Below are 26864 nucleotides of genomic sequence, written 5' to 3' on the forward strand. Positions count from 1 at the left end.
TCACACTAGGAATCCGTCATTTTCATTGGCCAATTCTAAGACAACCCCTGCACGGGACGAAACCGGCGCACCCCGTTAGTCTGGGTCTTCTGCGTCTCATCAAAGCTTGTTACCCAATCTGGAACTTTTCCAATTCTTCTCATATCGTAATCACACATGGCGAGGGCTTCCGTTGCGACAAGATTATAACAGTAATCACTTTAGAGCGAAGGCTGCTCCCAAGCCTAATACATCATGCCAACAAGTTCTAATACTGCACTTCTTCTGCGACAACTGCGCCACTCCAGTGCTAGCGTGCGACCAATTTCACATGCAATAATAAGCCGGAGTTTCTCGGCCACGAGAGCCTCGGCCTCCTCGTCACCCTCGGGTCCCTCGCCCTCAAACCCCAATCACACCGACCCTACCTTCACGACCGTATCACCCGATGAAGTGTCTCACTTCAACGCTCTCGCATCCTCTTGGTGGGATCCCCAAGGGCCGTCACGAATCCTCCACCTTATGAACCCGCTCCGACATGACTTCATTCGATCGTGTCGCGCTTCTGTCCTCGACGACCCACCCCCACCTTCTACCGGTCTGAAATACCTCGATATAGGCTGCGGAGGGGGGATATTTGCCGAGTCTGCTGCTCGCTTATCTAGTACTGCATCTGTAACAGCGATAGATCCCAGCTCTGAGGTGCTGGCTGTAGCGAAGGCGCATGCGAAGCGAGACCCCGCGTTACGGTCGAAACTTACATACCTCAATACACCTATTGAGCAACTGCCAGCCCCGAGCACACCCCAAGAGGGCTACGATATCGTGTCGATATTCGAGGTTATAGAACATGTATCCTATCCCGCACAGTTCCTCGACCGATGTACGCCCTTCGTCAAGCCTGGAGGTTGGCTAGTGCTTAGCACGATTGCGAGGACATGGATGAGTTGGTTGACCACCAATGTTATCGCCGAGGATTTGTTACGTATAGTACCTCAAGGGACACATGACTGGCGGAAATACATCAATGAAGATGAGCTGAGAGGCCACTTCTTACAAAAGAGAATGGGATGGGCTGAGCCGAGGTGTATGGGCGTAATATATGTCCCAGGCCTGGGATGGAGGGAAGTAAATGGGAGTGAGAAAGTTGGAAATTACTTCTTCGCCGTTCGAAGAACCGATGAGTCGATATGATAAACCTAACAACGATCATAAAAGTTTAAACTGGATATTAGACATGGTGTATAATAATAGAGTACAGGTATGGTCGACCAACTGAGCCGGAAAATGCTCGAGATCTGGTTGTCGCATTATCTATCAATATACCCTCCCAAATTTTGAATAGTCCAGAAGCGATATTTTGGATTTACGAAGGTACATTCACTTTGCACCATCATGAAATTGGTACGATAAATCTTAGGTGCGTTGGCAATACTTTTTCTTTCATTTTAACCCATCGCTAACAATCATATAGATACATATTTCAATCCGGTGATATAGTTTCATCTTTTGCTCTTCAAATTCCATCTCCTGCCGTTTAAGTTGCCCTCTTTGTAAGACGACCCCGTCCCATCTACTGCTTCACAAGTCACGCCATTCCCTAAGAAAGCGTCACCATTACAATGCTCTCAGCCAGTAGCATCGATCAATTTCAGATCCAACTCGCCAGGGCTTCGTATCGTGATATTCTAGAAAAGCGGACAAACAACAATACGCTATTCCACGCAAACACCAATATCAAAGACACTAAACTAAAATAAATTGATCAGATGTCTAATATAAGTTCTGATTTATCCATTACAAACATATACCCAGCTTACTACATGCTTATCGGGGACTATACGGAATCTGGGCTGCCTTCATGATAAGACTTACTCAAGTTGGATGTCGCAATCCCGATTGTAACCCTATCAACCAATAACAAGTGGGGGTATGGGAGGTACGTACAGGAACCAGTATATATCCTAGGCATACAATGTTATAACGATAAGAGGCAGTGGAATATGCCTTTTCTTCACTTTGGGAGTGTTCGGTTCCCAATTCGGACGATCATTCTTCGCGGAGAAGCAGGTTCTATACGCACAGCAGGAAGCAAACATCTGCTGACCGATCAAAGTTCGATCAAGGTCTAACCCCGTTGACTCGGGAAGCTTGATGTGGTAAATCGCTTCTTATCTTCTCGAAAGATTTAGATACCGAGGAACCTGTGTATAGAACCGAGGCATCCTACAAACCGCGAGAATGGGTGTAACACCAACGCCAGAGGTTGTCGAAAAGATGTCGACTTCTCCCGACGACGTACCCGATGAGATACCTTCCCAGGAGGGCGAGGTCGCCCATGCTAGTAACGGCAATGTCATCGATGAAGGCCTCCAGCGCGGGCTTAAGAATCGTCACTTAGTCAGTACCCCCATCTCAAAATTCACCTCGCAATATCTAACCATGGCCACAGCAAATGATAGCCTTCGGCGGCGTAGTAGGCGCCAGCATATGGTACGGAACCGGGTCCGCAATCGCCTACTCCGGGCCCGTCGGTGCATTAATATGTTTCCTCATCATCGGCATCGACGTATTCTTCGTAATGCAGAGCTTAGGCGAGATGTCCACTCTCTTCCCCGTGCAAGGCGCATTCATCGAACTAGCCGGTAGATTCGTGGACCCGGCGTTATCATTTTCGTTAGGCGTGAATTATTGGTATCTCTGGGTTACCAATATCGCGAATGATTATAATAATATTTCGTTGATTATGGGACTTTGGACGAATGCGGTGCCGGCGTATGCTTGGATACTTATTTTTTGGGCCGGCTTTCAGTGTACGTCGCTTCTGGGGGTCGTGGTTTATGGCGAGATGGAGTTTTGGCTTGCGTGTTGGAAGTTGGTGTGTGTGGTTGGCGGGTTCCTTGTTGCGATACTGGTTAATACGGGGGCGGTGGGTGGCGAGTATATCGGGTTCCGGTATTGGCGCGATCCGGGCGCTGTCGCGAATGGGATTAATGGGTTTGGAAAGACTTTCGTTCTGGCTGCTGTGTATTACAGCGGCACCGAAATGCTTGCCTTGACTGCGGCCGAGAGCCGGAATCCAAAGAAGGACTTGCCTAAGGCGATTCGTCAGACGTTTTGGCGTATTCTGATTATCTTCCTGGGTTTGGTATTCTTCGCAGGGATTATTGTGCCGTATAACGAACCGGGACTCCTGACGGCGACTAGCAAGTCTGCGCAATCGCCTTGGACGGTGGCGCTTGTTAATGCTGGGTGGGCTGGTGGTGGGAATTTAGTTAATGTTGTTATGATCACAGCGCAGCTATCCTCAGTCAACAGCGCAATATACGTCGCTTCGCGCAGCTTGGTGGCGCTTGCTGTTAAGAGGCGCGCGCCAGCGTTTTTTGCGAAGACTACCTCAAACGGTGTACCTGTCAACGCCGTTGTTTTTTCAAATACGCTTGGCCTTCTGGCTTTGCTTAATATCGCTTCTACTCCCGGGAAGGTGTTTTCGTATCTGATTAGCATCGCTGGTGCTGCTACTTTTGTTGCTTGGGCGTTTGTTGGTGTGACGCATATACGATTGCGACGGGCGTGGACAAGGCAGGGCCATGGGGTGGATGAGCTACCATACCGTGCTTTCTTGTATCCCTATGGGGCTTGGTTTGTCGTGTTGCTGAATTTGTTTCTTGTTTTCATCTCTGGATACGAAGTTTTCATTGGAGGTTTTGCTGCTGTTGATTTTGTGTTTTCGTATGTGGTCATTGCGATATTTACGGTGTTGTATTTTGGTTGGAAGTTTGTTAAGGGGACAAAGATTGTTCCCTTAGCTGAAGCAGACTTGGTAACTGGTAGACGGGATTATTTGGCACAGGTGGAGGATGATGGCTCTTCTAGAGAGAAAAAGAATGTGCCATGGTATATTGTGGTTAAGCGATTTATTTTCAGCTGAGTCTTAGTATGGGGAGGAATGGAGTACAAGACATACATGATGTGTCATAAGAATCATACCTAGGTAGATACGCAGCATGAAATATCAGTTAAATATTGTTAACAGATCAACTACTATTACTGCTGTGACTAGAATTACTAACGGATTGTCGAATAGGGACATCCTGTCATGCGAAAACTAGCAGTCGTGCCCATAGACATGTTGTTATACCTGCGTAGCTTCCAGCTACCTGTTTGATGTTATACAGAGGCTACACTTTTCTCTGTCAATTTCAATCAACCTCTGAGCCTCTATATAATGGCTCTATCTGGTACCAGAGACATCCCTATGCCTGATGCATGCTCTAGAGATAACTTGGCTTTACAAAAAAGATCGAGGGGCCCAACCTCCACATTTCGCTGACCCTGGTAACGCCCAAGAAACATTAACGGCGACCACGATCACCATGCAGTTCACTCCTTCTCAATTGCTGAGGTACGCCGTAGAGGAAAAAGACAGAGATGCAGTGAGGCGACTTCTTCAGATGAACCCTTCAATTTCTCTCATGCGGGAGGTCCGAATCGTTGACGCCATCTTGGACAATCCCGACCCAACAATATTACGAATTCTCTGCAACCACCAGCCTGTCTTCGTAAATTTCTTTTTTCCATACATCCATGTAGCGGAATCTTTCCTAACGAAAGCATGCACCAAACCGCCAAACAAGATCAATTCGGTGATACATGTACTCTTAGACAACGGTGCGCAGGTCAATATGGGGCGTCCCCCGGATGGCGGCGCATTGTCCGCGGCAATAGTCTGTGGACAGTCACTCGATATCATTAGCAAGATCATAAACAAGGGTGGTATAATTAATTTGAGAACTATTCTTGAAGCTATACGACTAGAGCGCGCAGACGTGATCGAATTACTTCTCAACTATGGAGATGTCAGTCCGGATGTAGATGCTAATGTAGAGCGAATGACTGAAGAGGCGGTGAAAACAGCGAATGAGCAAATCAAGAGGGTTGTAGTGGCTTGGGCAGAGAAGATGAAGCTCCTAATTAATTATGGTAAACTAAGAGTAGAATAGAATTCAATATGAAGCAACAGATACAAAAGACTTCGAGCTAGTAGACTTAACAGGGTATCATTATATGAATTAAATCAATGCTATGGGTATCTGGTACGATCATTGAAACTTGGCGGGAACACTTGGTATAAGCTTCCTCAGTATTTCAATCTGTCGAGCCTGTGCCTTATTCTTGAGATCCGATATACCACGTTTATCGGTTCGTCTTGTTCCGTTAGAATAAACAACGGTATAATCCGGTACTGTTTCTCCTGGTTGTATAACGCTCCGTGGTGTTATAGTGCAGTGCTGTTATGTAGTTGGTCAGTACTATGGCTACAATATCATATGTGAATAGGGAAAACTCACCCTGCCTAGCTTTGCTCCCTTGCCGACTCTGCAACCCACACCAACCAGACACCCTTCGCCTATCATTGTGCCGCCAGACTCGAGTACTGCACCAACTTCAATTGTAGCATAGTCACTAATAACTACGCCATCACGAGATTCACTGGGCGTTGGATCTGCAGACGCCGCCCCAATGCTCGTTCTTTCATGTATGATACATCTCCGACCAATAGTGATTCGTCCGTTAGAGGAATCTAGCTTCGCTCGAGGATGTACGACAGACTCGGAGCTGATATTAATGGTGTGATTTCCGCTTAGGATCGCAGCTTCGGCTATCGTTATAGACGACGAGAAATTGACTGGCGCTTTAGGACCGGAGGGAATTCGAGGGAGAATGGATTGGCGTTTGGAGGACGACATTGTATGATTTTCGTTTAGACTATGTGGGAAGTAACACGAGCGAAAGGAGTATTAAAGTACTCGATTTCATGACTGCATACCTAGATACCCCCTTGATTTAAATGAGAAGAGCTGCCAAAGAATTAAAGTAAATACAATAGACTTGTTTGTATGTTTTAGTATTCCGCGTCGAGTGTAACTTCAGATGTATTTACGTAATGGTTGTTATCAGTAACTGTGTTAACTGCTTATCAACCAATATATTAATCAAGACGGTTGATGACCTCATCACTCAGCCTCGATTCACTAGCCACAATGAAATAATGTGGTTTAAGCTTCTTGGATCGCCACGGAGATCCACCTCTATATGACACCGAACCAATCATGATGCGGTCATTTCCATTCAAAGGCCTCACCTTTTCAACGACAAATCCTCCCAAATATTTCCACATCGCCATCCGGACTCTCCACTCCCTCTGCTCAATTGAGCGCCGATTCCCTTCCACCATGCTGTCCAGGACAACAACCCCGACGGCAGCCTCTGCGAAGGCCCTGTCGCGTATCGCCTTACCGTCCTGTTCCAGATTACCACAGACCTCTTCGTCCCAGCAGAACCGAAGCTTCGCGACCGTACAAGAGGGAACTCCGAAACGAACCTATGGCGGCCTCAAAGATCAAGATCGCATATTCCAAAACCTTTACGGCCGATACCCCGCCGACTTGAAGTCTGCTAAGCGAATGGGAGATTGGCATAAGACGAAGGAGATTATTCTAAAAGGCCATGATTGGATTATTAGTGAGATTAAAGCTTCGGGCCTACGAGGTAGAGGAGGAGCTGGTTTCCCTTCTGGCTTAAAATGGGTACGTCGGATTACACTGTTAATTGGGGGAAACAACTAATCAATTGGTGTTATAGTCATTTATGAACTTCAAGGATTGGGATAAGGACACGAAACCGCGATATCTTGTCGTCAACGCCGATGAAGGCGAGCCCGGAACATGCAAGGACCGAGAAATTATGCGAAAGGACCCTCACAAACTTATCGAAGGATGTTTAGTCGCTGGTCGAGCCATGAATGCAACCGCTGCTTATATCTACATCCGTGGCGAATTTATCCTCGAAGCCGCCGTCTTACAGCAAGCCATCAACGAAGCCTACGCTGACGGATTAATTGGTCGAAACGCCTGCGGTTCCGGTTACGACTTCGATGTATACCTACACCGTGGTGCCGGTGCCTACGTCTGTGGTGAAGAAACATCACTTATCGAATCGTTAGAAGGCAAGCCTGGAAAGCCCCGTCTAAAGCCTCCATTCCCCGCCGCGGTCGGTGTGTTCGGATGCCCTTCCACTGTCGCCAATGTCGAGACCGTCGCAGTTGCTCCCACAATTTGCAGAAGAGGTGGTAACTGGTTCGCCGGTTTTGGCCGAGAACGGAACCAAGGAACCAAGCTGTTCTGTATTTCCGGTCACGTCAACAACCCCGCAACCGTTGAGGAGGAGATGAGCATTCCCTTACGAGAACTTATCGAGAAGCACTGCGGTGGCGTCCGAGGCGGGTGGGACAACCTGCTTGCCATCATCCCTGGTGGTTCTTCTACTCCTATTCTACCTAAGCACATCTGCGACGACCAATTGATGGACTTCGATGCGTTGAAGGACAGCCAATCGGGTCTCGGTACCGCTGCTGTTATCGTCTTAAACAAGAGCGCCGACGTCGTTCGAGCTATCTCCCGACTAAGTCATTTCTACCGACACGAATCCTGTGGACAGTGCACACCTTGCCGAGAGGGTAGCAAGTGGACTGAGCAAATCATGAGCCGTTTCGAGAAGGGAATGGGCCGTGAACGTGAGATTGATATGTTGCAAGAGTTAACAAAACAAGTTGAGGGCCACACAATTTGCGGTAAGTTTACAATTCCATACTATGATTTTCATATTAATAATAATACTAACGTCTTTATAGCTTTGGGTGAGGCTTTCGCCTGGCCTATCCAAGGCCTAATCCGACATTTCCGACCGGAGTTGGAGGCGAGGATGCAGAAGTACGCTGCTGAGCATGGCGGTGCTCAAGCTTTGGCTGGTGGATGGAACCCCGATGCCCGAGCACAAGGCAAATTAGTTGCCCCGGGTCAATAAACTAAATCACCGGAGTGGATCGTCTCGTTATAATATACAGCTAGACGGCGTAATTCGAAAGGGTAAAAAGAATTACATACCTATTGTACACCATTACAACAACTCGTTATTTTGTACATATCCACACAAAGGTAGTGCTCAACTATTCCTAAATACCTATCTATCTGTGACAGTTCCGATGCAATGAAGTAATTCCAAATTGACAGAGCCATGTCGTATTGTCCTCATAGTCATCATAAATCAGAGTACCAGGTTCTAGTTATAATCCGACTTTCTATTCTCGTAATTCCTGAGACCCGAAAAACGACATACTTGTCGCATCTAAAGGGTGCAATCAACCCCCCACGTCTAGTTTCCAGCCACCTCACGTCCGCACCTCTCCCATACGTCCATAGAGGTCAATATCGTCGTCACGAACATAGCCACGCTAACAGTCCCGGGCTCAACATTAATCCATCCAACAAATGTACCCGGAATCAGGATATCAAGCGCGTTAGTGGCTGCCCCGCGACCCAACTTGCGGACCTTAGTTAGAATCTGGCGGCGGCGGAGACGAGTTCGTTCTTTGACTTCCTTGACGCGGTTCCGTGTCCACTCGCGGAATTCAGGGCCGTTCATGTCGTCGGTTGGTCCTTTCTCTGATACATTTTCCGAGTCTTTCTTCTCTGCCTCGGTCTGGGAATCTTGTTTCTCGCTAGTCGTGGTAGAAGCCGATCCTACCGGTGGCGGAGCGGAAGACACGGCGAGTGGGATTTGGAGTAAGTTATGCAATAACCCGCATACCAGCGCGAATAGCCAGAAACGCTGCGCCTCGATAGCAACAACGCGTTCGCGTTCAAGACCCCAGACGGATAAGCCTGGGATTTGGAGTGCGTGGGGTAAAGTGCTGGCTTCGAGGAGGAAGTACATGCCGTTAAAGGTCTTGGCGAAGACATCGAGCCATGGTGTAATCTTCGCAATCGCGCTCTTCTCCTGGGGTGAAGACGGAGCAGAGGAGAGTTGTGAGTATAGTTTTTGAGCGGCGTTGAAGGACTCGAGGAATCGGAATAGTCGTAGATAGCGCCGGGCTAGGCCTAGACGTTGGTTGAGGAGACCGAGGGTGCTCCGGATGCCGGAGGATGAGGGGATGCTGGTCGCCCAGAGACTCAGGGTGAAGAGCAACAAGTCGAAGGGCAGGGTGTAGGATGAGAAGATTTGGACGGTTGCTTGAAGAAGTCGGAAGGTTCGTTCTAGGCCGACTAAGAGTGAATTTATAAGTATATGGTCATATTTTAGACGCGGCTTATATGAAAATTTAGTGAGTATATATCATGTCTTCAGCATAAGTGGTGTTTCGAAATGAGTTCATACTCTTCACACCGGTTTACGGTCAAGATTGAGGCGGCATAGAACCCCGTACCACTCTTACTGAGAGCTAGAGTGAGCTTTCACTAGACGTTAAAAGCTCATTGGTTGATAGCCATGTATTAACTTATACTTAGGAAATTTCCGAGCGATTTGGCATGGCGTTGAGTCTTTTTAATTGACGAAGATGAAGTCCGGGCTGTATAGTCCGTAGTATCATAGGCCTGCTCATAACCGGGTAGTTGGTCACCAGTATGTACGTATTGTACTTTTGCACAAGACTATCAACACCAAATGATGTGCCAGCCATACAGACATCTAGAGTATAACTTTATATTCGAGACGAAGTCCAATTGATAGTATACGATTTCAGTTGATAGAAAAAAATACGGAATAAGATGTTTTCTTGTAGACTTATGTGGCCTCTCGGCTACAGCGGGGTTCGGATATCGTAGGTTGTTACACAGCGTTGAGGGGAAGAATAAAAGGATGATTCGTACCTGAGTCGGTGCTAAATTTTATGAAGGTTTCGAATTTAGAAGCCATGCTGTTAATATACTTTGCGCTCAAAGATGGTGAATACTAGTTTAATTCTAAAGTAAAATGAATGAAAACTAAGATTAAGTTCAAGATCAAGATCAGGTGTCGGAGAATTGCGATGGTGAGATTCAATTCTCAGCCCCCAGATTCGTAGGCTGGGCGCTGGAGATCAGCGGAGTTTAGTTTTTATAAAGGGTCCCGCAGCGCTAGCACTTAATTAGCGGGTCTACCTCTCCCTTCCACAATTCGGGCTATTTATTGAGACTTGCTCAGCATCATCTATAAGTTCGTATTCTCGCAAAATAGTAATACCTATCAAGCGTCCATAATTGTCTTCGCGCCATGAATCTGAGGAGAAACCATAGACCAGTCCGTATGATTCATTTCGTTAGAAGCGACAATAACAAACCCGTTTACGAGGAAATCCGATTCCTCGTCTCGCCCAAAGTTCTGTGCCTGCTCCACAATACACGATAGGCAAGCCGTTTCGGAGCTCAATATCAAGGGGAGGTGGCTACTAAACGAAAGCACGACGTTAAGTTTAAGATATGAATCGCATAAAGGCGACACTGTTATGATAGGAATTTCGTGAGCGGGTGTCTTTTCTTGTCCCATAGCCTCGCTCCATAGACTTAATATGTCGTTGAAACTGTAGGTGCGTACTAGGCCTCGCACACGCCTTTGCGTTTCGTTTGAATAATCTGTATTGTGAGGACATTTAACTCTGGTATCTAACCGACATGCGCTTCTCATAGCACTGTTTGGGTCAATTAGACGGGATTGGGCTGCTGTAGAAACTCGAAGCCAAAGTTGATAACGACTCGGTCCGCTGTTCGCCAGTATCACATCAATATCTATCGCTGTGTCATCTTTTTGTATAGTCGCTTCAGTAGGTAGTTGTGCTCCTTCCGTTAACTTGTCTAAAACATGGTCGAGTAATTCCGCATCGCGGGCTTCAATAACGGCAAAGTCACCTTCGACGCCTTGTGTTCTAAACTGTTTAGTATCTTCATTCGAAATAGTTGTTCTCCCAACCACAGCTTCCATCGCGAATGGTTTGCACTGATACGCGTCGATCGTCATGTCAATCCAAGGGGCAACGATAGCGAGCCCACCATATTGAACAGCAAGGACGGTCGGCGCGTATGAGATTGGTAGGCCTTTTACCTGAGGTAGTTGGTCCATAAGAGTCGATCTTCCAGATTTCATCGTTGTCAACGGAGGACATCCCAGATAAGTACGAGCTACCACGGTGAACCAGTCATTCCATCGCAGCTGTCCCTCGGAAATATTCCCGAGAACATTGAGAACGCCAAGATCGTCCAGTTTGATGTGGGACACGGCTGATATATCATCACAACCAAAACTATCGGCGATAGCGTGGGCGATTAGTTGCATAATCTCCATGAATGCTTTATGGAGCAGGCAACCACGAAATATAGATAGCCCTTTGGTAGTAATCCTATGACGGCATGCCCAACAATAGCAACTTTTTCGGACTTCCCTCAAATTATCTCTTATGATCGGGTAGTATTCGATAACGGTCTTCAACATAGGCTCCTCGACGCTTTTAACCCATTTCATGTACGGGACCTTTGTGGTGTCACCAAGTTCCTCCTCACTGTCCGTAGAGCTCTTATCATCCGTATCGTCCGCAACCGGTCTCGCATAAATAAAGGTGGAAATAGAATCTTCGGGCCACCCCTGGTTAAGAATTGATGGTAGCCTAGTAAGGAGGTTGGCTAATCTAGTGTTCTTTTCCGATGTTGTATTTGCTTGTCTGGCATCCACCTCAAACACGAGGTCTTGAAGTTCTAGGTATCTGAGAACTGGTAGCTTAAGCAGCCATGATACGATTTGTACCGCTGCACACCTAATTAAATTCTTTATGCTTCCACGCCCTGTTACTATACTAGGATAAGTAATAGACGTGTGGTACAGTTTCGATCTAATCCGTGGTTCTGTTTCGTGCAAAGAACTGTCCACGCAATCAAGTCGAAAAAGTAATTGAAGGTCGCCAGCTACGAGCGTGTAAATGTTAAGTTCATCCATCGTAGTGTTTGCTTCGGTAGTACATTCACCATCCGAAAGGCACGAGTCCCAAATGCGAATTTCAATTCGTTTCTCGTTATCCGACTCTCCGGAGTTCTGGCTATATATAACCTTTCCTTTCACCACGATGCGAATGTAGCCAGTGAAATGGTAAATAAGCCACGAAGTAAGATTCTTAATCAGAAACTTGCTGTCAATAAGTAGCTCCCCTTTGCACCTTTGCAATTGGGCCAGCACTGTGCCCAATTTATGGCTCTGTAGATGATGTCCTTTGGTGCAAATGCTCTCTAGCTCTTCTGGGAGGGGTAGCATATTCCCAATTCCAGACTTAATTATCCCTGAGTTCACAATATAAAACCATATACTTGATATGATCTTATCAAGAACTGGTTGTATCTTCACTCTATCAGCATTAAAGTCAAGTTGGCGTTTCGACAGGGACTCCTTGTTAGCTGGTCGACGCGCTTGGAAAATGAAAGCACAAATCGTATCAAAAATAAACTGCTCGGAGTGATACTGGAATAGGCCAGACACAGTTGAAGTTAACCAACGGAGGTGAAGATCGCCAGCCATAAGTCGCCCAAGCGAACCCGAACTTTGAATAAGGAATATCGCAACTGGTTTCGGTGGAGAACTGGTTAGAATGGCTTGGTAAAAAGCGAAGCAATTTTCGTTAGGAATCACTAGGCCTCGAGCTTGCTCAATGCAGAGTTATAGCTCTGTCTCGTTCAATCTCTCGCGCCTGAGCCAACGACTAATTTCCACACCCGCCCGTACAATGGAGTCTGGGCTATTGGCCGTATTCCCCAAAGCAGTGAGGAGGTCAATACTCCTGGTCGCCAATTCCATGCCTTGAGAGGCCATGGCCATCTTCATCCGCACAATAGTGAGAATAAGCCGAAGAGTGGTTGAATTCTGCATAGAATACCCCAAAGGGTTTCCGGGGGCCTCGGCTTGGAGCCATGGTCAGAGAAAGAGGCAGTGTAGATAAATATTTGAAGACAATCCGACATGTTGCTATCGAGAGGGCTGTGATGGCTATTGCATGCTTCCTATTATGTCATGTCTTGATTAGATCGGCGTCTTAGTAACCAGCTGGAGCTGAAGTTTGGGTAACACAGCCGGTAGACGTATTATTCGCATGGCCTATTTAAAACGGTGAGCTTTTTACTATCTACTCAGGCTAGCTGAGGTCAGTGCAATAGTTATGATGAATGTAGGGATTCGCCTACACCATCCCACTCTTCTGTCCTACCCAGAGCCTTCTTTCGATTCCGTTTGCCGATTGGAATTCTTAGGCAAATTCTGCCATTGAAATTCATATTCCATCTACTTTAGGCACCCAAGGCCCTCTCTCAGGTACTTCACTAATAATTCTATTAAATTATAAAACGAACAGTTGATCGCGTCACGATTGACCTTATACCTCTGTGGCAACGACCCCGGCGTATCTTGTACGATTTCGGAGCTAGGTGTGCCCAGCTAGAAGGCATGTATGTGATAACTCACTTCGTACGAAGCTAGGCGCACCGGGGGAAAATGCCTCGCGAGTAAGCTGGGATATCATACTTATTGCGTAATCACCCGAATTCTGGTATTCGGTATAGTTCAGTATCGATACTTGCGTGGCGATCTGATTCGGTATCACACGAAGATCTCGAAAAGTTGATCGGTGAGTAGCAGAGCTAATGGTCTCAGTCCTCGAATAGGAGCTGTTCTGATTATTTAGTTGTAGTTTGGTCGATTGAATTGACGGTCGGAGATTATTTGGTATTGTATGATTACTCAGCACCACTGCTGACGTAATGATTTGCCCCACTGTATAGGCAGCTTTGCTTAAAGAAGTAGGCGGTGAGAGAAATTCTGAAGATTACTGGCAGAAAGAGGGTCCTGGTACGTTCCACAATTTTTTTCTTCGCAGAGTAAGAAGCCGACGATTTTTTCCTTCCAATCGATTAGGAAGCGCGATTCGTTTTTCTACGGATGAGACGTTAACACTGGACCATAACCCAACTTTGAGGTTATGTCAAATAATTCACACACTAATAATCCTCCCAAAAACTCACAAGGACCACCTGCTTGGTTGTTCAGTAACAATTCCAGCAATCCGTCCGTGTCCACATCTGCGCCGCCAAACGCCGACACCCCTACAATGGCGAAGAAAACCCAAAAAGCCGCGAAGGCATCCGTAACCGCGGGCCCCTCAGCTTCGGCCTCTGCTAGCCAGGGCCAAGTCCCACCAAGTCAACTCATGGACCTAGTCGAATCGTTCCTATCCGACCAAGGTTTCGACAACGCCCATCGCGAATTCCAGAAACACCGAGCGAAGAAGGGCTGGAAGGAGCAAGGTGCTGGAAAGAAGAACAAGAAGAAGGCCCATCACTCCCTAGTGAGCGTGTTCCAGACATGGGAGACATTCTCCAGTCAGGTCAACACGCCCGTCCTTGCTAAGGAGGATCCCATGGAGAAGGTCACCAAGGTTAGCAGTAGCAGCAGTGAAAGCGACAGTAGCGATGACTCAAGCTCAGAGAGTGAGAGTGATAGTGATGACGCAGGGGATGTTGCCATGGATGACGCGCCTGCTGCCGACGAATCCAGCTCTTCTGAAAGCTCTAGCTCTGAAGATAGCGACAGCGGTGACAGCGAAAGCGAAAGTGACGAAGAGGATGCGAAGCCCGCCAAACCAGCCGCCGGTGCTGCCAAAAACGGCGTGAATCCCCGGAAGCGAAAGGCGGAGTCGGACAGCGAGAGCTCCGACTCTGATTCTGACGAGGACATGTCAGACTCAAGCTCGGACGACAAACGACCACAAACTAAGAAGGCAAAGACTAGTTCAAGCTCTGACGAAAGTTCGTCATCGGAGTCTTCCGATTCTTCGGATGACGAGAGCTCCGAGGATGAGGACGATAGTGACGCCAAGCCCAAGGTCACTAACAAACCTAAAGCCGAAGATGATGATTCTTCTAGTTCTGAATCTGGATCTGATTCCGATGATGAGTCAGACTCCGAGTCCGAAGAAGAGCCACAGGTGGACTTGAAAGTAGCTGCCGAAGTGCCACTGCCTGACTCCGATTCCGATTCAAGTGATTCCGATTCCGACTCCGACTCTAACTCTGAGTCAGATGAGGAAAAGCCAAAACCCAAAGCCAAGAACAACGCCGCTAGTGGATCAGGCTCAGACAGCTCCGCGACATTAGACAAGGCTTCGCCCGAGTTTGCGCCCCTTCCACCTGACCCAAACACCCTGAAGGCGAATAACAGGGGTAAGAACGGAATCAAAGCCACTAGGACTCAAAATCAGCCTTTCTCCCGCATTCGCAAGGATGTGACTATCGACCCAAGATTATCATCCAATGCTTATGTCACCCATGGGTACGGTGAGAAAGCCCATCAGGATCTTATTGTGACCAAAGGCAAGGGCTTCACCAAGGAGAAGAACAAGAAGAAGCGGGGAAGCTACAAGGGCGGTCCATTGGATGTGAACATGAGCCGAAGCATCAAATTCGATGATTAGAAGCCACGAGTTCCTGCCGAGTCACTCAGGCGATCCAGAAGTACCCCCAAGTAGAGAGAAGGGTGTAGGTCGAAAAAAAGAAGCCGAGGCTACTCGCACGTCCAAGGAAAGTTCCGCCGTCGCCAAGGCTACCGTCGACCAACTTCAAGAAAAGGAAGAAGGATGGTTGATCCGCTCGAAACGCGCGCTTATGGAATGTTACGCATTTATCTCGTCAACGGTCTCACAAACATCTGTATATGGACTAAAAGGGGATTTGTTATTATTTTTTTCATTCGATACCACTTCTACGCTGCATGGCAGTCGACCGTACATTAAGCATGCCGACTTTTGCGGAGTACATTAGATTTGAGAAAAAGCCGTTATTTGACAGATAGATGATTGTCATGATAGGATGTTTGCTTGGCTTAGTCTTGCGGCGGTGTTCTTAATTACGTTTTTTGTTAATAGGATGAACAAAGAATCCTAGGATCCCGCAATAGAGTATTAATCATTTAGACGAATGAATTTAATCCAGCCCCAGCCTCTTTCGTATTCTTCAACATGACTTGTCGGGATTCGATTGGGTATCCCTAGAACGATATTAGAGGTTGAAGGAGTTCTGCTAACGAATTTATATGGGTTCATATGGATTTATTACTAATATGATCATCTCATCTAACTAGGTCAGATCTAAGAGACCAATCTACAAACATCTGAGATGGTTTCATTGCGAGGCTTATTGATTATTGTCCCGATCACTTTACTGCCTGGGGATTCTCTCGCGGTCTCGTTTAGCAAACAACCAATGATCAATCTAAGTGGGGGGATGGGGTTCAACACAGCCCTTGCCTTAATAATTAGGTATATTAAAGCGAAATACTGGTCCTTTGCAGCGGTGAACGTACCAAATTCAGGGTTTCGCATAAGACTATATGGGATGATCGCTGTCAGATCGGAGATCCTGTAGGTTGCGTTGAGTGAGTTATGATGAATCAGGACCCAAGTAGTGGAAACGGGCGGATACACTCGTAAAACGCACATCCGCTTGGCTCAACAAACCCCCACCATTTATCATAACTTCGGAGCCGGGCTAAGCCTTTGGCTGTGAATGGAATATATAGATATTAATCCACCATATAGGATTGAGTGTTTCACCGTCGCGTGATCTTCACGAAGTTATGAGGTAAGCTCGGATTTAAACCATTTCGGCGCTTACTCGCGAGCGACAGCGTCGGCTATCTCAACCTCTTAGGATGAACGAGCGATAACCGCCAAAGTCCCTTGCTTGGCGAGTTATCCGTTTCGTAATTGACGTATGGCGCATCTTCAATTGTGATCCAGGGTCGGACGCCCAGACACGTCGACTCTTCCGCGGTCCACTAGGTGATCTCCAGGGTCCTTCCAGTGATCAATGTCTAAGACATTTTCAAGGTTCCTTGGACGGTCATATCCAGATATCCCATACAACTAGGTACTTAGTCGAGGAGGGGTCAGCGTATGAGATACACGTACGTGTCCGTACACGTATCCGGTATCGCAACACCCTCCCTCATTCTGTCTGGCTCGATGAGCATTGCCATACGTATCAGGGTAAATATTTTACTGTTGATTTAATGGCGAAGACATGCTGTGCGTGTGACCAAATGCCTATATGTAGGTCTCAAGGCTCTCCGAGTGGCTTTGCATCGCGTCGGTGCATAACGGTAGTCTCGATAACCAGCAATCCGAGAGCTATAGGGATATAGACATATGAGGAATTAAGTAAAGGGGCATAAAATGGAGAAATGGAAATGCGTTTGTATACTTACCAGGCTCTCGATCAACTATACCCCTATTCTTGGTGGCGCAGTCCCCTCCATTAGCGATCGAAAGCACGAATTTAGGGCGTACCAAAATATCGACGACTATTGCCAACGCTATCGCGAGGCTGATGCTTCATTTTCAAGGCGCAAATTGCAATATCTCCCCTTTTCTAAACCCACTTGAACGCATCAACGTCAACGTCGCCGCGACGCCTCGCAAGCTAGTATTATTAAGAAACTAGCCTGCTGGGATATTGCTGGTGCTATCCATCATTATGAGATGCTAACATGGGTCGACTTAGTCTCGATAGGTAGTAGTGAACAAGGGAGCAATATGTCTGTGGAGAAGTTGTTATAATGTAGCAAGCCAGGATGAGGTAGCCGTTGATCCGTGGTTATATAGGACTTCAGTGAGGCATCACAAGCTACCTCCTCAAAAGGGATAGTGCTTCGCCAAAACGCCACTTGTGTAAAGTCGTGAAATTGTTTTTTACACTTGGGGGCCTTTTTAGGCTCACTTGTTCACAACTTCGAAATAATTTCCCCGTAACCGAGATGATTATGAAAATAGAAAACTTATCAAAATTAGAATCAAGTTACATTGAATGCAGTTGTTATTTTCATTTTCATACCAACGCCGAGGCAATAAGCGCGCGGGTGATTTGGTCAAAATGGTCGGTGAAAATGACTTGTCACATATCCTGTAGATTGGATTGCAATCGCGGGGAGGACACCTAGGATTGGTAAACCCACCTAGGTATTGAATCAGTAAAATAAATAAAAGTCGTAATGTTCGATACTATTCATCACAAACACACCTAGGTATGTAAGGAGAAGAAATGGTGAGAAAGAGGGGAATGGCTTCGATTAAAAGTACCCTTTCAGCCCAAATTCAGCCACAGCTAGTGTAACTCTATTTCATACCCAGGTACATATACTAGGGCTGGTGTAAATCATGTGGGACCCGTGCGCCTAGTGGGGGAAATTTGACTCAGATCCATTCCATTTAGAACAAGGCTCTAGCTTGTGGGGCGCAGCAAGCGTAGACCTCTTTTACGGTCAGCCAAACCTGCGACCGGCCACCTCACTTCACTCCCATCGCATTCACATTCTCCATCGTATAGTGGGCGCATATATGGGGTAATCAATCCGCGATGACAGAGGATACAGGGCTTAATAGTGAACTACCAACTCACTTCTCTCAGTCACTCTCAAATACATTCACTACTGTCCCTTACCGCCGAGCGCAAGTTACGCGCTCATAGAAATGCGCTGATGGGTAGTTCTCAAAATACTAATAACGGCAATGCCGGACAGTCTGAAAAAATTATTGAGAACTCTTCACCCAAACCTCTACGATACCTTCAGATCTTCCTATTATTCGTCAAAATGGCTGTAGATATGCTTAGTCCGCGTAGAAGCGGAGCACTCGACTTCCAGAATTCCATGAAATTTCACGCCAGCGCGGACGATTTTAAAGCGAATGAAAAATTACTAGAGAAAAGGAAGGACGATGAAGATAAATTTTACGACAAATCTGCATCCTCAAAGGGGTCAGGTGGAAATCCCCGAACACGTTTTCCTGAGAATCATTTCTCCCGAAATGTAGACACCATCGACAAGACACAGCTATTGAAAACTGCACGAATAATGCCTAAGGGCGCACACCTTCATCTCCATTTTAATTCAACCCTCCCACCCGGGTTTCTCCTGACTATAGCGAAGGGGATGAAAAACATGTACATCTCGAGTCCAACTCACAAGCTACGGTCCAAAGACGACTTTAGGGATTGTGAAATTGTGTTCACTCTTCGCCCTCTTGGGGAGGTACTAGAAGGTCTAAGTGAGGACCCCGTATCTCGAGGACGAGAACTAGTTGAGAAGGACAAAAGAGGCCCAAATATTTTCCACGACGACTACGAGCCACGCCAATTGATGCGTTTTCAATATTTTCTTACTGCCTGGAACGAAGAGCAGGAGGTTAGACAGAGACCTCTATCGCGAAATGGGGAGCAAATAGGTTCAGCCGAACCTACAGTTTGGGATATGAGTATGGATTGTGACAAGTGGCTGATTAGTAAACTCATCTTCAGCAAAGAGGATATCGACCTAATATTCAACCCCACGGATAAGGCATCAAATCAAACGCAGGAATCACAGGCGGCAAAAGAAGAACAACCAAGACGACCACAAGCCGAGGAAGCAAAGTGGCCCAAGGATATTGAAACAAAATTCCAGCAAAGTCCATACAAAGATGACCGCAAGAGAGCAATAAGGTACCTGATCAAGTAAATTTACCTATTTGAATTAACTAACAGTTTAACAGAGCATGGGAAAAATTCAACGGCCGCACCAGGATGATGAAAGGTCTATTTAACTATGAAAAGGCATTCAGAGCATATACCAGAAAGTGCTTAGAGGAATTCGTGACTGAAAACGTCCAGTACGCCGAAATCCGGCCAAATTTCATGAAGAGCAATCAAGTCCTACAAGACGATGGAGCAGGAAGCTTTGACAACTTTGGCTTGATGGAAATTATTATCGACGAATACAAGACCTTCATGAAAGATATCGGAGACATGGATGAGAATGGGAATATCATAAAATCCGATGGCCATATACCTTCTCTCGGTGGAATGAAGGTTATTTACTGTACACCTCGGTCCTTCTCAAAAGAGATGGTGCGAGAATCGTTAAAGGAGTGCATAAAGATGAAGAAGCAGTGGTCAGAATATATTGCCGGATTCGATCTAGTAGGTGAAGAAGCTTACGATAAGCAATACCCACTCAGATACTTTGAAGAAGAGTTCACGCAATTTCAGAAGAATTGCCAGGAAGAAGGGGTTAAGATTCCATTCTTATTCCATTGCGGTGAAACCCCCGACGATATCGAAGGCAACCTCGAATGCGCGCTTAGGCTCGGTGCTAAACGGATTGGACATGGCTATGCGTTGCCTGAAAAGCCAGAAGTTATGAAGGAAATGAAAGCCAACAAGGTTTGCGTCGAGGCTTGCCCTATATCGAACATGATACTTGGACTGGTGGAGCGCATGGACGAGCATCGAATTTACGAGTTGCTTGCTTATGGAATACACTGCTCCCTAAACAGCGACAACGGTACTCTTTTCAGGTACGTCTCCAAAACCGCATAAATCTGAGCTGTCGTACTAATTTTTGTTCCAGATCTACCCTATCACACGATTTTTACGAAGTCATGGTAGGAAACCGAGAAATGAATTTGTTCGGTTGGCGCCAACTTGCGAAATGGAGTATTGACCACTCTTGTTTGAGCGACGATGAGCGTAAACGAATTATAGTTGAGTGGGAAAGGCGATGGAAGCACGAGTTCATCCCTGAGATACTCGGGAAGCAAGTCCGCCCGATAAGACTCGACAGACTCGAAAAAGCCGAGGAGATCCGGCAGGCGCGAGAAAGGCAGTTTCAATCAAGCTTAACGACAGATGTACCTATATAAGGTATGTTATGCATTAGGATACTAAACAGGCGCCTCTTTTCCCCGGTTTGGAGTCCAGGTGTTGGGGTGGATATCGGGGGTCATGATTTGATGATACCACATGAATGAAATGAACTAGGTGGTGAATTCATTCTACGCTTGGAGTTCGGAGCAGACGTGATACTCTCACTCATGTATGGTGGGTAGTCCGTATCTAGGTAGTTTTAGAACGTTTTTCTTTGATGGAATTGCGCATTCTAGCAGAAAGCGACTCAGATAGGTAGAAATCTATTAGCAGAAGTTGATCGTGTGTCTTTTCGAGAATGCTGGTGTGGCTCGCTTTCCCTTTTATAGTGGTCTATCTGCGGTAAAGATCGTCATGTCAGAGTATGAGGCAAAGGGCTGCCTCCAAACAGTAAGACAACGTCGAATAGAAGTAGGTAAAACCTATAGAACGCTTGTTAAAGACCCATTACCCCTCAACCCACCCTTAAAAGACTCAATTATAGGTGGCGGGCTGGCGGGTTAGCTAGGTGTTATTGAACCCCCAATTAAACTCTATTGGTTGCAGTGCATCGGAATGTCAACCTAGCGCATGAGACAGCGCATTAGACAGCGAGCGGGCCGCACCTTAGCGGCTAATATAGCATGAATAAGAACTCAAAAACTTATTTGGGAATGGGTCAAGTGCTATTCAGAATCTCGAGATTCATTATACAAGTTGCATAGCATATTACGGGTATAATCTTGTACTAATCTAAGGCGTTGGCCTCGAATAAAATAAAAATAAAAGTGACGATTCAATAACGCTAGTTCAAATTACCTAACCCTACCATTTACCAACCACTCCATCATTTCTCTGGTTCTGATATCGTGAATCCATCTTCGCTCCACTCAATATGCCCGAAGACTTTTTCCACTTCCTTGTTATAAGGCGAGTCCTTAGGGCACCAGACGAACCGTTCGACTTGTGGGACTTCGGAGTATGACGCGGTTTGGTTGATATAGCGATAGCACGCAGTGTACTGCTTAGCCCACTCTTCTAGCTTGTCCCAGCTACGGCACATACGCATCTGGTCAAGGCCAGTGACGGGAATCTCGTCTTGAGTCGAGAATCGCGGTGTATCGTCCGCATTGCAGAGCGCTTCTTGTCGTAGCTGGTCCACGCAGTGCATGATGTGTCCCCACCGTCGTGATTGTGGTAGACCCCGGTTGAATTCAGTCAGGGAGATGTAAATCGATCTCTGCAAACGAATTAGTTAGATGCGGGCACAGACCATGTTGAGAGTCGAGAATGAGGGGTGGTGAGGGGAAACGTACAGCGCAGTGTAACGAGTGGTATCCGTTTAGAAGGTACACACTCTTGCTCCGATCCCAGACGAAACGCTGGGAATCTGGTAGACCTTTCTCCTCGACGAAGGACTGCGGCACAGCGATCATGCCGGCGTCGATGTTGATGGTATCCCAAGCCGCATCTCGGAGCGTCTCGTTCGGTTGATTGAATGGACTCTCCGAGTGCAGTGAAAGCGGCGTGTCCCATTCCAGACCGGCTGTTCAGCCTCGTCAGCGAAAAAATTGATACGAAAGCGAAAACAAACCCAAAACTCACCAAATGGACTACGACCGGTATCCTTTGCTCGGTATTCCCTCCGAACCTTCCATTCGGAAATATACCACGTGCAGATGTTCGAGATGAGCAGTAACCCAATCAATGGGTATAAATATCTCTTAAACGTGGGCTGTGGAGGTGGTGTAGAGATACTACCATCTGCCGACTCAACGTCGCCCTCATCTTTTGCTACCTTTTGGTAACCATTGTGGTGAGCCATGATGTTAGCCAAGATGTGAGCCAAGTGTATCTCAAACCAAAATATTTTACACGGTAGTTGGTATGCTTGGGGAGGGCTGCCCTGCCAAGGCTGCCCCCAAGTAGTGGTCTCCCATTGTCTATATAGTGTGTGCAGGTATGCTACAATTGGTACGTGAACACGGCAGTGCTGCCTTATTTCTGGGAGCCCGCGCAGTGATACCTAATACGGACGAAATGGTACGGATCAGAAGCTTAACATATGTTGGCAGAACCGAGCCTGTGGGTATCCTTACGAGGCGTCTAGGGTATTGGTCATAAAAAGAAAGAGGAAGCTGATCAGTGGCCGATCTGGCACAGCCGGTGACCAAATTTGACTATTTCCGCCAATCCTACGTCTGTTTTGGTAGGAGATGTAGATTTCAGGGATCCTGTTTAGTCGCGATGTTACCCTGCAGATCCGCGTCAGCCGTCTATCAAGCCAACGAAATAACTAAAATACGCCGGTTTTACATATGATTGCCTATCGTGAACTTCCAACACTCTCAGGGCATGCTCCGTTATCATGCAGTAGTAGTATCATAAATTTTCTGGAGACAGTGGTGAAGGATTCGACCGAATGCAACCAGCCGATATATTGGTATTTAAGGTCGTACAAATGCTACCCTTAGCCGCGGATACATACCATACAATTCGGTACGGTGTATACTACCACAATAAGATATAACTCGCGAGCCAATTATAGGCTGAGAAAAGAATGTCCGGGTCCCAATTGTATACTGCCACCTTACGCTACCACGCTATCATACGTTTCCCTTAACCAAAAGATCCTTGAAGCGGTTACATCTGTTTGCCCTCACTACGCCCTATCCCCTCATAACATCATATTCCAAAGTTCAAAATCAGTAACTGACAGAGTAGTCTGCAGTACCCTCGAAAGCGGCTCCCACCTCCGGAACATCGACCTTGTGGTTCTTAGCCCACTCCATGAGAGCATCGGGTGCTGCGTGAGGGGAAATTGTTAGTATATAATGTCAGCGTAAGAGGCGTTCGTTAGAACCTACTAGTGCCGGCTGGAGCTGCGGGAGCAGCAGCGACTAAAGCGGCGAGGAAGAAGCCTGCACCGAAGATCTGAAGCGTGAATCTCATCTTGGCGGTAAGTGTGAGTATGAATAGCGAGGCTTTGTTATTGGCTTGCTTAGATGTTTGTAGGGAGTGTCGAGTTGAAGCTCATGGAGGCAAATAGGGAACAATAAGCTTTGGATGCCCCTTGTATTTATGCAAGTCCGGATACCTCTGCCGGGGCCTCGACTGTCGGCACTGAAGAATGGGATCTGATCTGATCAGCGTTCATGTACAACAGAAGACGGAAGGTGACGGGTGATCCTCTGCCGCCGGCAAGCCACATACCCTAGAACATTGAATAGTCCCATGTAGCGATGTAAACTATTGGGTCCCTGGCCCCCAACCTATTGATCCATTGATTTCCCTGAGCCGGTCTTTAAACGCCACCCTCTGGATTTGGAAAATCTTCCCGAGATGTAAATGGGCGAAGGGACGTTTTTTCGTGGGGTAGCTTTTGCTTTACGCCGCATGACTGCATGGGCTCTTTGCGAGTACTACGCTTCCACATAGTACCGTCAGAAAGTGCTTGCATGTTGAAGGCCCATTCTAGGCCGCGCGTTTATGATTCCTAATACAAGGCTGCAATCATTTGAAAGACTTTGGGAGTCGAGATTGAATGAAGCCCACTTCCCGCTTGGGCGTGGCTTGTCTCATTCCTGTCGTTTCATCGCGACTATGCGTCCGGACGCAAACCCGACTAGCTCGTCCGAAGCGGTTGGTCTCCTAGAGACGCCTGAACATTCCGATATTGATGAGAAAGACCTAAGGCCACACCCACAGCAACGGAAAACGTTCGTGAGGTATGGCCCTTGGTTCATACTCATCGGGTTGCTCGTCGTCTCCCTTATTGCCAATGCCATTCAACTCTGGACATGGCTTCAAGCACGCGCTGCCGCTAATGTCTGCAAATCCCCATTATGCACGTATCCCTCCCCGACCGGTATCGAGTTGATTGTTAACATTTTCTTGCAGCGGGATTAAGTCCAAGCAAACTCGTGCAATTCGGCCAGCCGACACCATGGAGCAACGCAACGAACATGACAGCGCTCGATGAGCTATGGTACGGAATGGATGTCAACGCCGGAGTAATCCAACTCCCAAAAGACGCTCATTTCGGCACGACGCAGGACTTCCCGTGGGACACGTCCAGAGGGCTTTACATGTTAAATAGTTATCACAGCCTGCATTGTCTGGTAAGCAGAGCCCCTCCCTTTCTGACGCATGATATAGGCATGTCAGAGTATCAATGCAGCGCTAAAGGGCTGGACTGGAGTAACTGACTTAAGCTGACCTGAGTCAGAAAATCATATACAGTTACGTGCGCGATTGGGAGGAGGGGCGGTCCCGCGTGCAGACTATAGACCATGTTGCGCATTGCCTTGAGGTCGTTCGCATGGATATTATGTGCGTCGCCGACGATACATTGCTCTCGTACCCGGTCGATGATCCGGAGGAATTGCCGCCGAAGCGTATGTGTCGTGACTGGGACCAGCTTGAAGAGTTCGCGATAAGTAATTCGGCTTGCTTTGAAAGACGAGAGCTTGATGACCCGTTTCGTGACTCGTTGATTGAGTATATGAATTGTCCGACGAGTTCCCCATATTATGAGGTCGTGGAGGAACTAAGGAAGAATAGTAGTGCTGCTAATGGAAAGGAGGACGGGGCATTGGGATCATAGCATAGCGATGGTTTTAGGGAGGATATTGTGACTTGCATAGCAACTAAGACATTCAACTATTCAAAGCTCTCGTGCGTAAATGCTGCATTGAAAGCATATAGACGTACAAGGAGATAGATCACTTAGTGACATTAGGTGCCGAAGCCTGAAGTCATTCGTTTGGTGTTTATCTTTACTATACATATATGATGCACAAGTCGAGCTAACTCACTCTACCACCTACCTCACCCTACGAGATTCGCTTCGCCACGAACTCAATAATGCGAACATCGGGCTCCATCCACGCGCCATCCTTTGCATCCCAACCCATCTCTTCAAAAGTGCGCAGCCATGCTTGAGTCTCCCACTTCGTCCCCGTCGCGGCGCCGACCTCCTCAAACGTCTTAGCAAAGCTTTCGGGATTCTGTCGGAACACACTCGTTGCCATCTGCTTGAGGCTGACGTCCTGGGCCACAGGATTACCAATTTGGTTGCCGACAATCCAAGAGCCAGGCTTCGTGAAGGAACTCAAGACCGTCGCAGCCTTAACCTGATCCTCATAAAGCCACTGATGCAAGACCTGGGAGATGACGATGATATCGACCTTCCCCTTCAGTGCATTCAGCTCAGGCGAAGTCGTCGACAAGAAATCAGCCTCGATGAAGTGCCCCTTGAAGGTGTCGCGGTCGCGGAACAGGTCATACCCGACATCGAAGTGGTTGACGATGTCAACACCATACAAGTTATCCGAGGGCGCTCCGTCGTACACCAGACGTCGCAGGTCGTGGCCAAAGAAAGTGCCCATGTCTGCGAGTAGGGCCCCATCCTCCTTGACCCGTTTCAGGATCTGCGAATATACGGGCAGGCGACACAGCTGCGGAGTAAGCCACGAGCCGAGACCTATACAGGGGTATGCCCGGATATCCCATGCTCGGTCGCGCTGCCCGGTGGTTAGTGTATGGTCAGTTTTAGGGAGTTCGGCTCAATTCAGGGGAATTCGCAATTATTTTCTCTTTTTGTTAAATTCATCCTCCTTTTTTTTCTCGTGTTTGTTACTTTACTTTTTTTTTCTCTTTGGTTTCGCTTAATTGTTCTAGACATTCCTAATTCCTACCCCCTATTTTTTTACGGAGGGGAGAGGTAAACTGACAATTATGTGAACATGTTCCGATTGCTGCTCTCGCGGTATATGGCTGTACTTCTCTAACAGCTCCTGCGTCTGTAATTGGTCAGGTTAATTAATAATTTTAAAAAAGTAAAATAAATCCTCCAAACAAATTTGGGGACGGGAATGGTTTGAGGCTCATACCTCTGGAACTAGGCGATGCTCGATATTAACGTGGTAATAGGGAACCTTTGCCCTGTCTTGCGCCTTTGCATATTCGGGCTCCGAATATTTCGTTCCAGACTTTTCAGCTGCCATGGTTGAATCGGATGAATGAATGGATGGATAGGATCATGAAAAACGAGTGAGTGAATTCGTTTCTTTTGGCGGAGGAATTGATTATTGTTCGTCTAAATAAGACGAAAGAGGGAGGTGTATGTAAGTAAGTGGAGCGCCAATGGAAATCTTTAAAGACCAGGCAGGTATTTTCCTCAGTCTCTTTACTTTTTAATCAAGGGATAGGCGATGAGCGAAAATCGAATCGGGTTGGTTACATAGAAGGATTCGAACCAACGATTGTACCACCCACCCAGCTCGGTCCGGAATACGTGACCGTGACCGCCCGTGAGGGGGAATT

The 26864-nt window shown here is 47.1% G+C and overlaps 13 protein-coding genes across 13 annotated transcripts; 7 read left to right on the forward strand and 6 right to left on the reverse strand.

Annotated features, from left to right (window-relative positions):
- Positions 1–129: 129 nt before the first annotated feature.
- On the forward strand, positions 130–1724 carry F4822DRAFT_285389 (ubiquinone biosynthesis O-methyltransferase). Its single transcript, XM_051454936.1, has 2 exons — positions 130–1399; positions 1454–1724. Exon 1 carries the CDS (start codon positions 235–237, stop codon positions 1171–1173), a length of 939 nt encoding a protein of 312 aa, XP_051313298.1. The 5' UTR covers positions 130–234; the 3' UTR covers positions 1174–1399; positions 1454–1724.
- Positions 1725–2220: 496 nt separating this feature from the next.
- Positions 2221–3910, forward strand: F4822DRAFT_437639 (amino acid permease/ SLC12A domain-containing protein; the record flags this gene model as incomplete). Its single annotated transcript, XM_051462433.1, has 2 exons — positions 2221–2379; positions 2432–3910. The coding sequence occupies 2 exons, from the start codon at positions 2221–2223 to the stop codon at positions 3908–3910; spliced, it is 1638 nt and encodes a 545-aa protein (XP_051313299.1).
- A 170-nt stretch (positions 3911–4080) lies between these two features.
- On the forward strand, positions 4081–5140 carry F4822DRAFT_285401 (uncharacterized protein). The gene has a single exon (XM_051454937.1). It carries the CDS (start codon positions 4245–4247, stop codon positions 4980–4982), a length of 738 nt encoding a protein of 245 aa, XP_051313300.1. The 5' UTR covers positions 4081–4244; the 3' UTR covers positions 4983–5140.
- Positions 5082–5729, reverse strand: F4822DRAFT_430274 (trimeric LpxA-like protein; the record flags this gene model as incomplete). Its single annotated transcript, XM_051461260.1, has 2 exons — positions 5082–5270; positions 5331–5729. 2 exons carry the CDS (start codon positions 5727–5729, stop codon positions 5082–5084), a joined length of 588 nt encoding a protein of 195 aa, XP_051313301.1.
- A 341-nt stretch (positions 5730–6070) lies between these two features.
- F4822DRAFT_406808 (NADH-ubiquinone oxidoreductase 51 kDa subunit mitochondrial precursor) lies at positions 6071–8009 on the forward strand. The gene is made up of 3 exons (XM_051458433.1): positions 6071–6569; positions 6625–7612; positions 7673–8009. The coding sequence occupies exons 1-3, from the start codon at positions 6093–6095 to the stop codon at positions 7843–7845; spliced, it is 1638 nt and encodes a 545-aa protein (XP_051313302.1). The 5' UTR covers positions 6071–6092; the 3' UTR covers positions 7846–8009.
- F4822DRAFT_406809 (peroxisomal biogenesis factor 11) lies at positions 8010–9807 on the reverse strand. The gene is made up of 2 exons (XM_051458434.1): positions 9690–9807; positions 8010–9083 (listed from the first exon to the last, which is right to left on the reverse strand). Exons 1-2 carry the CDS (start codon positions 9733–9735, stop codon positions 8194–8196), a joined length of 936 nt encoding a protein of 311 aa, XP_051313303.1. The 5' UTR covers positions 9736–9807; the 3' UTR covers positions 8010–8193.
- A 237-nt stretch (positions 9808–10044) lies between these two features.
- F4822DRAFT_430277 (uncharacterized protein) lies at positions 10045–12651 on the reverse strand (the record flags this gene model as incomplete). Its single annotated transcript, XM_051461261.1, has 2 exons — positions 10045–12480; positions 12559–12651. The coding sequence occupies 2 exons, from the start codon at positions 12649–12651 to the stop codon at positions 10045–10047; spliced, it is 2529 nt and encodes an 842-aa protein (XP_051313304.1).
- Positions 12652–13495: 844 nt separating this feature from the next.
- On the forward strand, positions 13496–15850 carry F4822DRAFT_406815 (SRP40, C-terminal domain-containing protein). The gene has a single exon (XM_051458435.1). The coding sequence runs from the start codon at positions 13805–13807 to the stop codon at positions 15293–15295; it is 1491 nt and encodes a 496-aa protein (XP_051313305.1). The 5' UTR covers positions 13496–13804; the 3' UTR covers positions 15296–15850.
- Positions 15851–18126: 2276 nt separating this feature from the next.
- F4822DRAFT_406820 (Metallo-dependent hydrolase) lies at positions 18127–20984 on the forward strand. Its single transcript, XM_051458436.1, has 3 exons — positions 18127–19355; positions 19406–20209; positions 20263–20984. The coding sequence occupies exons 1-3, from the start codon at positions 18355–18357 to the stop codon at positions 20552–20554; spliced, it is 2097 nt and encodes a 698-aa protein (XP_051313306.1). The 5' UTR covers positions 18127–18354; the 3' UTR covers positions 20555–20984.
- A 355-nt stretch (positions 20985–21339) lies between these two features.
- F4822DRAFT_285744 (uncharacterized protein) lies at positions 21340–22497 on the reverse strand. The gene is made up of 3 exons (XM_051454939.1): positions 22143–22497; positions 21854–22083; positions 21340–21777 (listed from the first exon to the last, which is right to left on the reverse strand). The coding sequence occupies exons 1-3, from the start codon at positions 22360–22362 to the stop codon at positions 21385–21387; spliced, it is 843 nt and encodes a 280-aa protein (XP_051313307.1). The 5' UTR covers positions 22363–22497; the 3' UTR covers positions 21340–21384.
- Positions 22498–23242: 745 nt separating this feature from the next.
- On the reverse strand, positions 23243–23489 carry F4822DRAFT_430281 (uncharacterized protein; the record flags this gene model as incomplete). The annotated part of the gene is made up of 2 exons (XM_051461262.1): positions 23243–23343; positions 23405–23489. The coding sequence occupies 2 exons, from the start codon at positions 23487–23489 to the stop codon at positions 23243–23245; spliced, it is 186 nt and encodes a 61-aa protein (XP_051313308.1).
- Positions 23490–24140: 651 nt separating this feature from the next.
- On the forward strand, positions 24141–25143 carry F4822DRAFT_430282 (uncharacterized protein; the record flags this gene model as incomplete). The annotated part of the gene is made up of 3 exons (XM_051461263.1): positions 24141–24405; positions 24438–24658; positions 24766–25143. 3 exons carry the CDS (start codon positions 24141–24143, stop codon positions 25141–25143), a joined length of 864 nt encoding a protein of 287 aa, XP_051313309.1.
- A 76-nt stretch (positions 25144–25219) lies between these two features.
- F4822DRAFT_285658 (uncharacterized protein) lies at positions 25220–26790 on the reverse strand. The gene is made up of 3 exons (XM_051454938.1): positions 26432–26790; positions 26273–26341; positions 25220–26062 (listed from the first exon to the last, which is right to left on the reverse strand). The coding sequence occupies exons 1-3, from the start codon at positions 26543–26545 to the stop codon at positions 25373–25375; spliced, it is 873 nt and encodes a 290-aa protein (XP_051313310.1). The 5' UTR covers positions 26546–26790; the 3' UTR covers positions 25220–25372.
- Between the last annotated feature and the right edge of the window lie 74 nt (positions 26791–26864).

The sequence above is a fragment of the Hypoxylon trugodes genome, assembly GCF_022578975.1.
Source record: "Hypoxylon trugodes strain CBS 135444 unplaced genomic scaffold F4822scaffold_6, whole genome shotgun sequence".
In the NCBI taxonomy this organism is placed as follows: Eukaryota; Fungi; Ascomycota; class Sordariomycetes; order Xylariales; family Hypoxylaceae; genus Hypoxylon; species Hypoxylon trugodes.

What these genes read in the sequence shown, in the direction of transcription:
- F4822DRAFT_285744 (XM_051454939.1), bottom strand. Translation starts at nt 22,362, where the DNA reads ATGGCTCACCACAATGGTTACCAAAAGGTAGCAAAAGATGAGGGCGAC. An exon ending in TACCGGTCGTAGTCCATTTG is followed by an intron (nt 22,084 to 22,142) that starts GTGAGTTTTGGG and finishes GAGGCTGAACAG; the next exon opens with CCGGTCTGGAATGGGACACG. An exon ending in ACCACTCGTTACACTGCGCT is followed by an intron (nt 21,778 to 21,853) that starts GTACGTTTCCCC and finishes ATTCGTTTGCAG; the next exon opens with AGATCGATTTACATCTCCCT.
- F4822DRAFT_406808 (XM_051458433.1), top strand. Translation starts at nt 6,093, where the DNA reads ATGATGCGGTCATTTCCATTCAAAGGCCTCACCTTTTCAACGACAAAT. An exon ending in TCCCTTCTGGCTTAAAATGG is followed by an intron (nt 6,570 to 6,624) that starts GTACGTCGGATT and finishes TTGGTGTTATAG; the next exon opens with TCATTTATGAACTTCAAGGA. An exon ending in TGAGGGCCACACAATTTGCG is followed by an intron (nt 7,613 to 7,672) that starts GTAAGTTTACAA and finishes ACGTCTTTATAG; the next exon opens with CTTTGGGTGAGGCTTTCGCC.
- F4822DRAFT_406809 (XM_051458434.1), bottom strand. Translation starts at nt 9,735, where the DNA reads ATGGCTTCTAAATTCGAAACCTTCATAAAATTTAGCACCGACTCAG. An exon ending in AAAATTTAGCACCGACTCAG is followed by an intron (nt 9,084 to 9,689) that starts GTACGAATCATC and finishes ATTCACTCTTAG; the next exon opens with TCGGCCTAGAACGAACCTTC.
- F4822DRAFT_285389 (XM_051454936.1), top strand. Translation starts at nt 235, where the DNA reads ATGCCAACAAGTTCTAATACTGCACTTCTTCTGCGACAACTGCGCCAC.
- F4822DRAFT_406820 (XM_051458436.1), top strand. Translation starts at nt 18,355, where the DNA reads ATGGGTAGTTCTCAAAATACTAATAACGGCAATGCCGGACAGTCTGAA. An exon ending in GACCGCAAGAGAGCAATAAG is followed by an intron (nt 19,356 to 19,405) that starts GTACCTGATCAA and finishes ACAGTTTAACAG; the next exon opens with AGCATGGGAAAAATTCAACG. An exon ending in GACAACGGTACTCTTTTCAG is followed by an intron (nt 20,210 to 20,262) that starts GTACGTCTCCAA and finishes TTTTTGTTCCAG; the next exon opens with ATCTACCCTATCACACGATT.
- F4822DRAFT_285401 (XM_051454937.1), top strand. Translation starts at nt 4,245, where the DNA reads ATGCATGCTCTAGAGATAACTTGGCTTTACAAAAAAGATCGAGGGGCC.
- F4822DRAFT_406815 (XM_051458435.1), top strand. Translation starts at nt 13,805, where the DNA reads ATGTCAAATAATTCACACACTAATAATCCTCCCAAAAACTCACAAGGA.
- F4822DRAFT_285658 (XM_051454938.1), bottom strand. Translation starts at nt 26,545, where the DNA reads ATGGCAGCTGAAAAGTCTGGAACGAAATATTCGGAGCCCGAATATGCA. An exon ending in AGCATCGCCTAGTTCCAGAG is followed by an intron (nt 26,342 to 26,431) that starts GTATGAGCCTCA and finishes GACCAATTACAG; the next exon opens with ACGCAGGAGCTGTTAGAGAA. An exon ending in CGGAACATGTTCACATAATT is followed by an intron (nt 26,063 to 26,272) that starts GTCAGTTTACCT and finishes ACCACCGGGCAG; the next exon opens with CGCGACCGAGCATGGGATAT.